This window comes from Athene noctua, chromosome 1 (genome assembly GCF_965140245.1).
Source record: "Athene noctua chromosome 1, bAthNoc1.hap1.1, whole genome shotgun sequence".
NCBI lineage: Eukaryota > Metazoa > Chordata > Aves > Strigiformes > Strigidae > Athene > Athene noctua.
Genome location: NC_134037.1, coordinates 172903613 through 172919319, shown reverse-complemented (window position 1 = coordinate 172919319; position 15707 = coordinate 172903613). Strand labels below are relative to the sequence as shown.

Genomic DNA, 15707 nt, shown 5'->3' with positions numbered 1-15707 from the left:
AATATCTAAACTACTACATTATGGATCAGCTGTTTCTAAAAACACCAAAGTTATTCATGTGCAAAAAAATATTAAGTTACTATTAATAAAACCCACATGTTCTGTCAAGGATGACATGATTCTTGTTGAGGTTCGAGGGATGGAAGAATCACTTTATTTACTCTGGTGTTTAAACATTCAGTTTCATGAAAGACCACAATGCTTTCACGAGAGTAATGCTTAACAATTTAAGCTGGCAACATAATTAACTCTGTGAGACTATGTCTGTATTTCATTAACTGAATTTATGAAAATACTACTAAAAGAAAGCATTTCCTTCTTAACATCATATTTCCAAGCAATTCTGAAAGATACCCAAACTGGTCTTACCCTTTACACTTTCAAACCATTATTATCCTGCTACTTCACAGTCTGTGATAAACATTTCAATCCCCAGTTCTTATTTGCTCTAGAATCTTGCTGAAATCCACAAGTACTAATTTATTGAATAAATCTGAATTTCTTGTCATAAATTTTTCTTCATGAAGGTATTCTAAAACATCCCGAGTTGCTTCTAATACATTATGCATTAATAAAAGCTTTGCTTGAAGTCAACTTCAAGACTGCTTACATGTTACACTACTAGAATTTCCAAGAAGCATATACACTCAGACAACAGACTACATAAAAAGTTCCTTTCCTTTACAAAGAAGTTGACTTAATCCTAAATAATCTTTAATCAAAATCCAAATCTGAACTTCTAAATATGTGTTTCTATTAGCCCCTAAAGAGTTACAGAGGTAAACATTAAGGAGGGAGGGGGAGGAAAAAAAAAAAAGCGTGATAGTGTAATAATTACAATGTTTTAAGATTATGCTAACAATGATAATGTGGAGTCTTGAATTTTGGAAAAAAAAAATCAACAAATAATAACTTATTAGTCATTCTATGAATCAGAGACATTTATCCCTAATTCTGCACCAGCTACATGGTAGTTATGAATTAAAAAATCAAGCTGTAAGAATTTCAATTTAAAAAAAAAATAAAAATTTACACATTTGTTTATGTGAGGATAAAATACTGTAAATTTTAAAAACAACACAGTTACTTAAACTTCAGAAACATCATGGTATTTTTATTGAACAAAAGCCCAAATGTTTCTACTTTTAATACAGAAGGATGTGAAGGGCATCAGTTCTAAAATAATTTTTAAAAATCCAAGGTTGAGCCTACTGTATAACCAAATAATTAATAATAAATTGAGAATCACTCATGACTGAAAATCCTAGTATGTAAACCATACAAACAAGTCTTGAAATAATACCTAGGACACTTCCCACCTCCCACCTATTTGACAAAACAAATAATAGTTTTGTTTAAATAGAAAATTACCAATGAGTTCCTATTTACAGCAATAATAATTTACCTATTTTAACAAAAGCATGGACATGAATGCTTCCTTTCCTCTAAATGCATAAGCAGACATTACTACGTACAAAAATCGCACATAGCATACTATTTTCTTTAGAAAGGTCCTAAAAGCATTTGCAAGTCTAGGCTGTGACAAGCTTTCCACCTCTACAGGAAGAGAATCTGTCTAGGCCAGTCAGACCTACATTCCCACCATAAAGGCAGCACATAGTAGAGTATTTCCTGAAGAGTGAGGCACAACCATGTCGAAAAGGGAGCATTTTATGTATGTAATTATTCACAAAGTATCTGAGGTACAGTTGCAAAGTAATAAAAAAGTCCGCATTTTGCAACTTTTGAGTCTTTAGACATTTCAAGCTCAAGGAATGTATGACAGGTTTTACTGTATGGTAAGTACTTACTCATATGCACATCTTTGTACATATACATGTATACTCGGTCTCACACACAATATTATCAATAGTATCAACAAAGAAACTTTCAGTATAAAAGTATAGATATTTTTAAGGCACCCAAATGCTATTTCAGTTCATAAACTTTTGACTGAAGAGACAACCAAGGAAAACATCTGTATGTATTGGTTCCTTTATCAGCAAGGCCATGGACGAACCTATTCCATCTACGCAGCACAACACCCATTCCCAAAGTATGAAAAAGCTGTTCTGTTAAACCATACTGTCTGAGAGTGGGATGAAGCCACACGGACTCAGACTCCCGAATAAGGAACTTGAACATAAAATAGGAGAAAGAAAAATACATACAGCTAATTTGTGTAGATTGGTCAGCATTTCATTTTGATCTTTAAAGCCAGTTGTATGAATTTTGCTCACAACATCCTCTTTCTCAGTAAGCCATGCATCAAAAAGGCACTGAAAGAAAATTGAAGAGAGTGAAAATGTTTCTGTCAGGCTTTTCCTAGTGCAATTTTTTGAAGAACATTATAACTGCTAAAACTAGTCACCTGCTCTTCTGCAAAATGCTGCCATTTACGAAGACTATCTTGCAGAAGGACCCATCGATCTTCTGTCCATCTGCAGATGGCTGCCCAACGTTTTCCAAAGTGCTAGAAAGAAACACACACACACAACTGAGGCTTTCATCTGTTTAGTTTTTTTATTTTTCAAACAAGGCAATCTGATTGGGCTATGGCATTACAAACTTTTGTGGAAACACTTTCCTAATTCACTTTTTACAGTCTTAAGCCATTAGAATATGTTTCATGTCACACTGAAATGGATCTTATCACCATTTGAAATGAAACCAAAATAGAGAGAATAGGAAAAGCAATAGAGCCAAAACCAGAGAATTTTAATACTAATCTACAGACACAGTTTTTCTATTTTCTGGCACTACGCTCTCAAAAAAACATCATTTCAAAACTTTACAATGCCCAAAACATAATAGAAACATAATTATGGCAGCCCAAAGATGTGATCAAAGCACAGAACCTGGTTCTTAAGTTGCACTGTCAGTGCAGCTGATGTACGTTCTTACCTCTTTTAAAATTATGAAGTGGAAAAAACCCCACCACCTTATAAACTAACACACTTGCACAAAACCCACTGAGGTTTCCCAGATATCTGAGGCATATGCTACTATATACATTTTAAAATTACATAAAACACTACTTTGTTTTCTCTCCCTTATTCTAGTTGAAATCAAGCATTTCCTACTGCGTTTATTGAAAAATGCCTAGAGGGTAAGACTTAATACTGCTGAGAAGGTGCGACATGCTATAAAACCTTTATTGCAACAATTTACAACTATTTAATTACCCGAGCATCTTATGCAAATTATTCAGTTGCTCCCCCCCCAAAAAAAAAACAACTTACAAAATCTGCAGGATATTCTATACTACTGCATTCTTATTTTTTCATCTACCTCAAAAGCATGTCTTGACAACAGGAAAAATATTTCCTTCCTTTTTTCATATTTATTTATTTACTCGATGGTTCTTAGGGGTCCCTTATTACTTCAGATATTCTATGATTCTGTATTTTTAATATTTATGTATTTTTCATAGAAATTAAAATTTTATGTTAGGAAAAATGTAGCATTTAAATGGTGGATTTCTAAAACCAAGGGATTAAAATTCAAAGTGTATTTTCTATCAGGTATGAAAGAATTTTATTTTGCACTACCTAGGAAATTAAAGATAAAATCTCAGGAAGCCATTTGAATTCATGGGTTTACCAACTTAGTGTCAAAGTAAGAAGTCATCAGACGCCATGTTTTTCATTTAGTGAATGCTAAAACTGTAACAAATCTTGCAGACTAATCAGGCAGCTGTCATGCCACTAAGTTATGTCATATTAGGTACTGGCTCAATTAAGAAAAATAAAAACTATTTCTAATCAACTACCATAATAATGCTAATTTAAAAACATGTCAGTTTCTCACAGCTTAAATGTGTTACACAGTAATAGAGAGAAGTATTCCTTTCCAGCTGCTTAGCGCATAAATACAAAGAAGGTTTTGAAGAAGTTGTCTTCTTTGCCTTTTTTAGGCTTAATATTAGGATCATAGTTTTGGTATATATTTGGAATTATATAATGGGTATTAGCTTTATTTCCTAATTAGATCTACACAAAACCCAAGCAATTTTGTGAATCTAAGAATGTGATTTCTTTTCACATTAAAATCACATTTGGTGTTAGTGTTTCCTTGACATAAAACATAATGTGATCAAAGATCACCAATTCAAGAAAACACAAAAAAGTTCAGGTTTTCAATGCGAGTATTTCTGAAAGCTAATTCCAGTATTAACAGAAACACTTACTGGTGAAACATTTATACTCTCAACTTAACAGGAAATAAAAGTACAACATAATTTGCCCGTTCATTTTACCCACTCATTATTAAATAAAATCACCAAATTGTACGACACAGAACAGTGCAGAAAATTATTCACAGCCACCTAATCCAAATTTTCATTTTTTTAAATAACTTTTTTCTTTTTATGAAAAAATCCATGATTTCATAAATAGTATTTATTAGACTCACAGGCCAAATACTATGTTTACCATAATGTGTACTCCTTAACACCTTTTCTGCAAAAATTATATTTTGACTAATTTAATTGATTTGGAAAACTAAAAATCTTAATGTAACAAAATTATCAATTATATTTAGTTTCATTTGTCCTGAACCTGATTACATTTCTAGTTAAGCTCATAACAGTTTCAACATGTCCATCCTCCTTTTTCTCCAAGCCCAGAAGACAACCTAACAGATCTGCAATATCTAGCACTTGTTCAGTTTTTTACATTCAACTGAACATTTTTTTTTTCCTTGAGTGATTGCTAATTATTAGTTTGAAAATCATAACCATATCCTTCCTCACAGCTCAGATGCTTCTAATCTAAACCTTGGCCTGAGCCTTTCCTAATAATTCCTACAATTCACGATAATTATTATTAGTTAACTACTAAAAAACACTGTACATGATTCCATGAAGTAATAAGAAGTAGTTTCTTGTTATTTTTTAATGAAGTCTAAGCCTAAGTACTACTTCTTCCCTATATGCCCTTTCTTTGCATTATCATAGGAGAAAAATATCTTAATTTCAAAAATTCTATATATACAGATGTTGAAGTGAATCACATTTGGTTGTTCTGGTGTCTGATTTACACTGAAGTTTATGGATATTAATTACATACTGGATTTTAAAAATACACTCATAGTTTCTACTGAAGGATTCATAATCATCCCAAAGTTAAGCAGCAAAGGTTTTGGCACCTCTCATTTAGATTAGTGTTTTCAGAAAAATCTTTTAATGATCAGATGTCTATCCATTGGTAATGCAGGTGTCGATCAGAATAAATTTTACTGCACAAATCTAACCAATAGTTTGCACCCGCCTGAAATTCTGAATTCTCATACAAGTCAAATACAAGGCCTTTGACAAGAAAAACATTTTGTTCAAACAGGACCACAGGAATGAATGTGCTGTCCCTTAAACAGGGTTCATTACCCAGTGTGCAAAAGTCCATCTCACACACAGCTGAGATACTGGTTTTATTCCATAGCTGTGCAAAGATGGGTGCTAGGTGGTAATTCCACAAAGGTAGCACCCCACACAGAAGAACTTCAAAGGATTTATATGCTCCAAGCTACATGATAACATATTTACTATAATGATTATTGGTTAGTTACTTATCACTTCTATCCCTCATTTGTTAATAACATGCTTGCTTTAATTTAAAGTTACAGCGCGTTTTTAATTTCTGTGCAGGCTCAAAGGGTGAGGGTCTCTATTCGGGCAGGGGTCTTGAAGCAGTGGGTGTAATTTTACTATTATAATGACGATAGTTCTTCCAAAGGACACTCTAATCTCTAATCAAACTGATTTATGTTAAACAATTTTAATGAGCTGCCACATTCCAGGATGTTTCTCTTCTTCAAGGACGGTAGCTCCTGATTAGAATTTCCTTACTAATTATTGTTGACAGCTTGAAGAACAGACTGACCTAGCTGATACGTCCAATCTGTATTTGATGAGAAACATTTGTATGGACAATAATACATACTACGTGTCCTTGAGTGCGATGAGAAACATTTCTGTGGCCTGCAATATATGATGAGAAACAGTTATCTGGCCTACAAATGGACTTTCATAGATTCTACATTTCTCTGAAGAAAATGTAATTCTTAAAGTGTGCAACACCATGAGTTACATCTTACCTCTCCACCTTGCAAAGGGACTTATATAATGAATACATACTTACATATACACACATGAATGCAGATGAAAACATGGAGCTGATGGAAATATGCACTAATCTACACAAACAAGTAACAAACTACTTACTACTAATTTAATAATAATGATTTAACTATTATCAAATAATCAATAATCAATTAACTACATGGGATGGATAATATATTTGAGATAAACTGAAAAATCATATTTAAATGGATTAGATCTTTTTCTTCTCTTTTTAATCACTTCCAAAATATTAAAGATATAAATATTTCTTTTTTAAAACTCTTTTCAAGGAAAACCAAAATTAATTTGAGGTATACCAACTCATACAGTACAGCACTAAATTAGATACTTGAAGTAGGAATACCTGGAAAGTTCAGCCTGTTTTGAGCTATGGCCTCAGTCCTAGGATGATTAAATCCACACTTACACAGCTCCTTTTCTACCACTAACTGCAATTCAGAACAGTTCCATACGAGTACATAACTACCCATAAATCAAGTAATCACACATAATGAATATCTTGGTCATTGGTATACAACCATGATTTTTCTTGATGTCTATGATAGCAATAGCACCAGTCACTCACATATGTGTAGTGTCATGTATGTTCTCAGTTACTTCATTGCTCCATATGTATCAGCAGATTGTATTTGCTTAAATTTAAGATATGATCATAGGTGAAGCCTCAAACTCAGTTCCCTATGTTAATGTCTATGCTACTTTTCATGTCAAATTTCTATTATAATACATTCTTTTTATATTTTATAAAGCAGTAAATCTTATATTGATAAAAACTGTTTTATAGAAATCCTTATACCTGAGTAATTTTGAAATATCTCAAGTCAAGCACTTGACATTTCTTAACAATCCTTATAAAGAACTACAATTTTCTCTCAACATCTACAGTAACATATTTGTCAGTTTGCCTTTATCACCAATATACCTGGAAAAATATGTTTTGCTCATCTAGAAAACAACAAAAACTCAAGAGTACAGGATCAAATGCTTCTGCATTTACTCCAAGGAATGCATTGATTGGCATACTAAAAAAGTTTTGCTGAGTCAATACAAAATACCATTTTCAGCATATGATTTTGAAGAGCCACAAAACCTCTCTTTTTTTTTTTCTTTTTTTTTTTTTCTCAATAGGTTGAAAATATGTTTTACTTTAATAAGTAAAATGACTAAGTAACCGCACTGATAAAAGGGTTGATACTGTGACCTTCCTTAGACCTGTTATTTCTCATGAAAGATCATGGCAACCATGACACCAAGATATACTGTTCAAGTCAGAAATGTAATGTCAGGACTGCTTATTTATAAAGTAGATACTGTAATGGCAGGACTGCCTATTTATAAAGTAGATACTGACTACTAAATCATACGGTGCTCAACTTTATCTCCTTACAGAATCGATCACTATTTGATATAAGTATCCTGTGTGAGTCCTGGGAATTCAGACTGCACCAAGGGGTTTATTCCATTTGTTTGGGAAAGCAAATCTCCAGAGAAAACAGCTGAATCCAGACTAAAACAGTAAAATGCCTTCATGCTCTCTTGAAATGCCTCTTTTCACAGCCCTAACTGGAATTTTCAGAGAAATCTGCATGTAAAAGAACTTTTTTTTTTTTTTCTATTGAGAGAACTCTGAAAGAGTATTCTTTATGACTACAAAAAGCAGAAGATAAAATATTCCTAGTCTGCAAAAAGTAAGGAAACATGAAAAACGGAGAAAATGAGTAAAACCAACACAGCTCTTGGGAACACTGGAGTGAATGTATGAAAAATGAAATAATATGCCTCAAGTCTGCAACTCATAGAAGAGTTTTTCTGAAAAATGCTTTTCTACTAAGGTAAGGCTATCCACTCTTTAAAGTAATGAGAAATAGTGAAAATATGCTTTTGTCTATATGCAAAATCAATTTTTAAAAGAAGTAGTATTTAGCACATTCATAGAATTTCTTTCATGTAGCAATAAGCAGTGTGTGTACTTCTAAAATACTTTTGGTTTTGTTTGAAATGCAATTGCTTGCTCCCAGACTGATGGTATCATTGGTATTAGTGAGACTTGGTGGAATGAGTCCCATGATTGGAGTGCTGGGATGGAGAGCGACAGACTGTTCAGGAAGGACAGGCAGGGCAGGCAAGGTGGAGGTGTTGCACTATATTTAAGGTGAGAGGTTTGACTGCACAGCCCTTACAGTTAGTGATGATATGGTTGAGAACCTCTGGCTAAGGATTAGCATGATGGAAAACAAAGGAAATGTTATAGTGGGTGTCTACTACCGATTGCCCAGCGAGGATGTAAGCACTGATGAGTTATTTTACAGGCAATTAGGAAAAATTTCTGGATTGGCAGCCCTTGTCTTTCTGGGAGATTTCAACTTCCCAGACATCAGCTGGAAATACTGCTGTGACAATCAGATCTTGGAAACTCTTGAAGTTTGTAGGAAATAACTGCTTGTCACAGGTATTCAGTGAGACAACTAGGAAAGATCCCCTCCTAGACTTGTTATTTATGAATAGAGAAGGACTCATGGGGGATGTGATAGTAGGCGGCTGTTTTGGCCACATGAACATGAAATGCTTGAGTTTAAAATTTGCAGGGTAATGAGAAAAAAAGACAGCAGAGTTTCTACCCTGGACTTTAGGAGAGCAAACTAGAAGCTGTTTGGAGAGCTATTTAGCAGAGTACCTCAGGAATTTGCTTTTGAGTGCTTAAGAGTCCATGAATGCTGGTCAGACTTTAAGAACCAGCTTTTAGAATCACAGGAGCTGGCAATTCCACCGTGTCATAAGTCCAGCTAGCAGGACAGAAGACCAGCTTAACTGAACGGGGTACTCCTCATGAAGCTCAGGAATAACTGTATGATCTCTGGAAGCAAGGTTAGGCTTCACAGAAAGAGTACAGAGCTGCGGTTCATTTATGCAGGGAGAAAACACAAAAGGCTGAAGTTCAATTAGAGTAAAAAATGGCTAGTGTTGTGTCAGATTAAAAAAAAAAAAAAGTTTTCTTAAAAGTATTTTCATAGTAAGAGGAGGTTTAAAGACAACTTTGGACCAATACTTGTTGAAGATGCTCATTTGACTAATAGGGATGAAGAAAAATCAGAGGCATTCAGTGGGGTTTTTGACTCAGTCTTTAATAATACTGACTGATCCCCCGAGTCAGAGGACCATGAGTGTGGGAACAGTGACCTTCCATTTGTGGACACTGAAATTGTAAGGGAGCAGCTGTATCAGCTGAATGGTCACAAGTCTATGAGGCCTGATGGGATTCATCCCAGAGTCCTGAAAGGAGCTGGTGGATGCTATGGCAGGACCCCACTCTTGATCTTTTACCAAAGGTCCCTGCTGACTGGAAGCTGGCCAGTGTTATTCCGATCTACAACAAGGACGTGAGGGAAGACCCAGGGAACTCAAGTCCTGTTACTCTAACCTCAGTCCTTGGAAAAATCACAGAGAAGATTATACTGTGTACTACTGAAAGGCATGTAAAGAATAATGCAAACATCAGGCCCAGTCAACATGGGTTCACAAAAGGGAAGTCCTGTTTACCTAATTTGATATCCTTCTATGATAAGGTCACCCACCTAGTGGATGAAGGGAAAGCAGGGGATGTAGTTTTTCTGGATTTTAGTAAGGCATTTGATACTGTCCCTCACGACATCCTTCTGGATAAGTTGTCCACCTGTGGGCTGAGCGGGTTTACAGTGCGCTGGGTGAAGAACTGGCTGAATGGCACAGCTCAAAGGGTTGTAGTGAATGGGGCTGAATCTGGCTGGTGACCGGTCACCAGTGCTGTTCCTCAGGGCTCAATTCTAGGGCCAGCTCTGTTCAGTATATTAATTAATATTCAATGGACCATTAGCAAGTTTGCTGATACCAAACTGGGAGGTGCTGTTCACTTTCTTTGGGAACAGAAGGCTTTGCAGAGGGATCTAGTTAGATTGGAGCATCAGACAATGATTAATGGGATGAAATGCCAGATTCTGCACGTAGGATGGAGTAACATCAGGCACAAGTATAAACCGGGAGAGGCGTGGCTGAAGAGCAGCCCTGCAGAAAGGGAGCTGTGAGTGCTGGCTGACAGCAAGCTCAATATAAGCAGTGTGGCCTAACAGCCGAGAGGGCAAACCACATCCTGGGGAACATCAAACACTTTATAACCAACCAGTCAAAGGAGATTATTATCCTACTGTATTCAGTTTTGGTGTGGCCTGACCCTCAATACCGTGTGCAATTCTTGGCCCCACAATTTAAGAAGGATGTGAAGGTCCTTGAATGCATCCAGAGGAGGGCAACAAAGCTGATGAAAGGCCTAGAGGAGTGTCCTGTGAGGAGTGGCTAAGGACTGAGGGTGTGTCTGGTTTGGAGAAAAGGAGGCTGAGGGGTGACCTTGTTGCTCTCTATAGCTTCCTGGGGAGGGGATGTAGAGAGCGAGTTGCTGATCTCCCTGGTATCCAGTGATAGGACACATGAGAATGGTTCAAAGCTGCATCAGTCAGGGGTGCTTTAGACTGGACATCAGGAAGCATTTTTTTATCAAGAGGGTGCTCAAACACTGGAACAGGCTTCCTAGGGAGATGGTTGATGCCCCAAGCCTGTCAGTGTTTAAGAGGCATTTGAAGAATGCTCTTAACAATGTGCTTTAACTTGGTCAGCCCTGAAGTGGTCAGGCAGTTGGACTATATAGTTGTTGTAGGTCCATTCCAACTGAAATAATCTATTCTATTCTTTAACATTCCTCACTTACTTTGATGTATTTTTACAAGAACTACTCATACATCATCTTCAATCAGAGAATGGTACTCTGAATAATAAGAATATATAATAGACAGTGTAAATTAAACTCTCAGCTCCTTTCCTTCCCTCAGCAGGGGAAAAAGCCATCAAGAAATATTTGATACATTTAATGTAGATCTCTTTACAGAACAGATCCTGAACCCTAAACCCTAGGGCGGGCTCTAATTTGAGCTAGCCTGCAGAGTCCTTAAGGGACCTATTGTCTCCTGAGTATAATTAGAGAAAAAAAAACCCTGCATTCATGGCTTTTGTATGTTATCCAGCTGTTCTCTGGGCTGAAGACAATTTCCCATGTTCTCCCAGATTTTCCCTGAGAAATGAGTCAGACTACAGGAACAGATTTGCTCATATAGTCCTCTGATTTTGCAGCACTAAATATACATTTGAGCCACTGTTACAGCTTAAGCCTAGAAGGAAACTGAGCACCCCGCAGCAACTTGCTCTCTCTTGCCCTGTTGGTGGGGTGGGGAGGAAAAAAGTGCAACAAAAGGCTCAGGCATCATGACAAGGACAGGGAGTGATGACTCACCAATTATGGTCACGGGCAAAGAGAGACTCCTTACAGGATGTAAAAGAACATCAATTTAATTTGAATACCACCACTCATTTATCAATCAAATCAGAGCAGAATATTGAGAAATATGACTACATCTTAAAAACACCTTCCCCCCACCCCTCCCTTCTTCCTGGGCTCAGCTTTGCTACTGATTTCTCTACCTCCTCCCTGCCCGCGATGCAGGGGGGCAGGGGATCGGGGTTGCAGTCAGTTCATCACCTGTTGTCTCTGCCACTTCTTTCTCCTCAGGGGGAGGACTCCTATGCTCTTCCCCTGCTCCAGCATGGGGTCTCTCCCACAGGAGACACTCCTCCACGAACTTCTCTAATGTGAGTCCTTCCCACGGGCAACAGCTATTCCTGAACTTCTCCAGCATGGGTCCCTCCCATGGGGTGCAGCTCTCCTAGCAACAAACTGCTCCAGTGCGGGCTTCCCTCAGAGTCCCAGTCACATTTGTGCTCAGACAGCTGTTCTGACGTGGGGTCCTCCAGAGGCTACAGGTGGGCATCTGATCCACTGGTGACCTCCATGGGCTGCAGGGGTGTGCCTGCTCTGGCACACGTCCCCATCCTTCTCCTTTCTTCCAGTGACCTTAGTGTTTACACAGGTATTTAACCTCACCACTCCTCCTCCTCCTTTCCAGGTTCCCCTTCTTAAATATGTTATGATAGATGCACAGGCACCGTCATGAATTGGCTCGGCTTTGACCAGAGCCAGATCTGACTTGGATCCAGGGGACCTTCAAGCAGCTTCTCACAGGAGCCACCCTTGTAGCCCCTCCCCTGCTACCAAAACCCTGCCACACACAAACCCAACACAGCCTTACTCAGAAGCTGTCTTCTGGTACATCTCTGTATTGAGCGTAATGGGGGTATAGAAGTTATAAGTCTAAATAAATAGTCAGTTCTCAGCAGCAGCATAAACAAATAGAGTCTCACAACATGTCACAAACTGTTGTGTCAAGTACCCAATGTTATGTAAAAGTAGTTTTAATATTCACATTCACCTAGGGTAGCTGTAATCTCTCAGACTACCTTAGGGCAACAGCTGTTCATAAGAGAAGCACTGTAACTGTGTTCACTTTTATTTTTCTGAGCTTCTGTAACGTTCACTTGAAGCCAGTATAGATTCTTGTTGTTCTGTTTAAATTACCTTTTACGGCTTTAAAAATTGTTTTATGCAGATGCAAGCATAAATACATGTGTTATGCACTATATACATATATATTTGTATATATGAAAATATTTAAAGTATCATCATCTCAGATTTTCAAAAAGGAAGGCATAACTGAATTGCACCTGCTTGGAAAATGCAGCCATGACTATTACATAACAATAACCATTCACTTTCTTCCAAAGCTGATGCTGATTAGTATCTCACTCAGGCAGTGTTATTAAGCCCTTTTATCTGACAGTACATTCTCTTGTTTTGTTCTACTTTTGAAAGTCAGGCTGGCAGATACATAACTAAGCTTTGAACTTTGCTCCATTGTGCTTTTTGTGAAAAATGGTTGTGCCTGCCAACACATCATATGTCCTATGTACTCAGTTTGCAAGTGACATGAAAAAACTTTTAAAAATCCAAACAATCTTTCTGCATGCTCGAAAAGGAGATGTAACATTTTGTTAGAATAACAGGTGAACTATGGTAACTCAGTTCTCCTGGGCATAAAAATATGAAAGTTTGCACACCTCCCTAATATCCTAAACTGCATAGCTTTATGTATGTATTTTGGCTTTATTAACATCTCTAATACTGCTACATATTCTGTGACTTCCAGAGCAATGGGATTATTGAACTTGTCTTTCAGCTTCTTTTCTAAAATGGTGTGATTCAAGGAGGGAACTGAACAGCAGCTGGACTGTTCCACATCACCCTGCACTCTGTTCGCAGCATGCCACATGTGGTGCTATTCAAATTAAATTGATGTTCTTTTTCTTCCTCTAAGGAGTTTGTCTTTTGCCTGTGACCATAATTGGTGAATCATCACTCCCTGTCCTTGTCTTGATGCCCGAGCCTTTTGTTGTATCTGTCTGCTCCCCATTCCACCAGCAGGTCAGGAGACAGTGAGTGGCTTTTTGGTGCTCAATTGCCCTCTAGGCTTAAACCTTGTCAGTGGGTCAGCCACAAAAGTTGCAGGGGATAGAAATGGCACCTTTGCAACCAGTGGAATAATAGGAGACGGCTGCTGTATCACCTGATGTGCTTTTAATTGTTCAGATATCTTTCTCAAGATGTGAAAATGAAATGTCCAATAAACCACAAACCTTTCTTTTGTTTTTCACACTACTAAAAAATCTCAGTTGTACATCTTCTAATTAATGACATGCAGTAGATATCAAATACCAATAATAATTTTCCCTATTCTTGTCATCAATTACCATAGGCCTCTTTGCAAGAATCTACTGTTTGCCAACTTAGAATAATATCCTGGCTGAACCTTTTTGGCATTAATTTCTGTATTTAATGTTTTTTTTTCCTCTTCCATTCAAGATATTTTCCTAGTTTAGTTTAGCTTCTGTAATCACGGGCTTGCAAGGGATCTGCTTTACTCCACTGAACAGAATACAAGGAGCTGGCAAAAAATTTTGGAAAGTTAAGACTGTCTTAATCAGATACACCACAGTTCTGACACTTAAGATGAATTAAAAATGTAGTAATAATTGATAGATCAGTAAAGGCTGCATTGATGAATCTAAAAGGTAGTAATAGTTGACAGATCAGTAAAGACTGCATTTTTACCTTGCATGGACTGTGCTTCCTGGGTGACTAAGAAGTTGCAGTAAAGAAAACAGTTATTTTTGAAGTGGCAGTGCTCAGCATCTTGCCAAACATGTACTACCAAAATTCCAGACTAATTACTGATTTACTGGTATTGCTACCCAAATTAGCTTGAATTAAGATAGCACACAGATATCTCTATGTGATACAGCTATACCTTCCAGCAAAATGTATTGATAGCTCCTCTAGAGAAACATTGAGCTTTAATGATTCTAAAATCAGAAACCTTTTTTTTTTTTTTTTTTTTAAAAATTTTTTTGGGTAATGAAGCAAAGTGAAAGAAAAGAACTTTCTCCTTTATGAAAGAAAAAAATAAAAAAAATAAAAGGTATCTTGGGTTTAGTACTGCCATACTTCTTGAGCAGTGACCCTGGAGATCTGACCACCCACACAGCAGTATCCTTCAATGTATCTCAACACTAATTACACATTTAAGTTCATTCAGAAGTTACAGTAAGAGCACTGCAATATAAATTATATAGTAAAAATAACTTCTTAAAGATGCGCATGAAATACTAAACTTTTTTATAATAAAAGCTAGTATTTGTTCAAATTTTTAGAACATCTTGGCTGCTAGCTTTTTCATAAATGTATCTCCAGTGTGTCACTCTTAAGAATACTCAACTGTATTTAGAAAATAGAATATATGGAAGTTTTTTTTTCTGTTGACTGTTTAGGCTTTGGATCAAAATGCAATTCAGGACAGGTTTGGATTGCAAGGCTGTTGCTGCTAACTTCTCCCAGTTCTAGTACTCTAGAAAGCCTTGTCATAAGAATCCTAAATAATAAACCATTGTGAAAAACACAAGTACTGAAGTGGATATACACTGAAACAGAGAAATGAAACTAGGCACAGACTGAGGTGATTCTCTTCATTTCCAGTGAGAAACTAACAGGAAAGAAATGATGAAGTTCCCCAAAAAAAGTGTTTTAGAAAAAACAGCATGTTCTTAATATTTCTTGATAACCACTATTTGTCTACAAAAATATGATCCTGTATACATTCACTATTTGGTTTTGTTAATCTTTAGAAAGTCCTATTTCAATTTTGCAGGGCCAGCATTGTCATTAAAAGACACACATACCGGGCATTACTTAAAATAAATGTGCTTTTAAGCACTTGCCAGTGGATAATGACACTTTATGTTACTGTAACACCAAAATATACCACATATAGAAGAAGTTTCCTGTCAGAAGAAAAATCCCCCATTCTCAATAACACACGCTCTGCTGAGCTGTGTAGATTCTTACATGGAAAATCCTTCTTCTTAACTACAACAGAGAATCATGCTACTTCTGTCAGGAATAATGAAATACAGTTAAGAAATAAGATAAACACTTGTCCTTGGACAGATAAACCAAGTTGATACTGAAGGAATCACAAAACAAAACGAAAGCTGCTCTCAGATATTTTTCTCCAAAATACATGCATTTGTCCATCTGTAC

The 15707-nt window shown here is 36.7% G+C and overlaps 1 protein-coding gene across 6 annotated transcripts in view; it reads right to left on the bottom strand.

Annotated features, from left to right (window-relative positions):
• DMD (dystrophin) overlaps positions 1 to 15707 on the bottom strand; it is a 1208865-nt gene that overhangs the window by 790105 nt on the left and 403053 nt on the right. For all 6 annotated transcript variants that reach the window (XM_074905425.1, XM_074905436.1, XM_074905445.1 and 3 more), the window contains 2 exons: positions 2372 to 2473; positions 2172 to 2279 (listed from right to left, as the gene is read on the bottom strand). In XM_074905425.1, coding sequence (XP_074761526.1) covers positions 2172 to 2279; positions 2372 to 2473 — 210 coding nt within the window. The remainder of the gene's footprint in view (positions 1 to 2171; positions 2280 to 2371; positions 2474 to 15707) is intronic.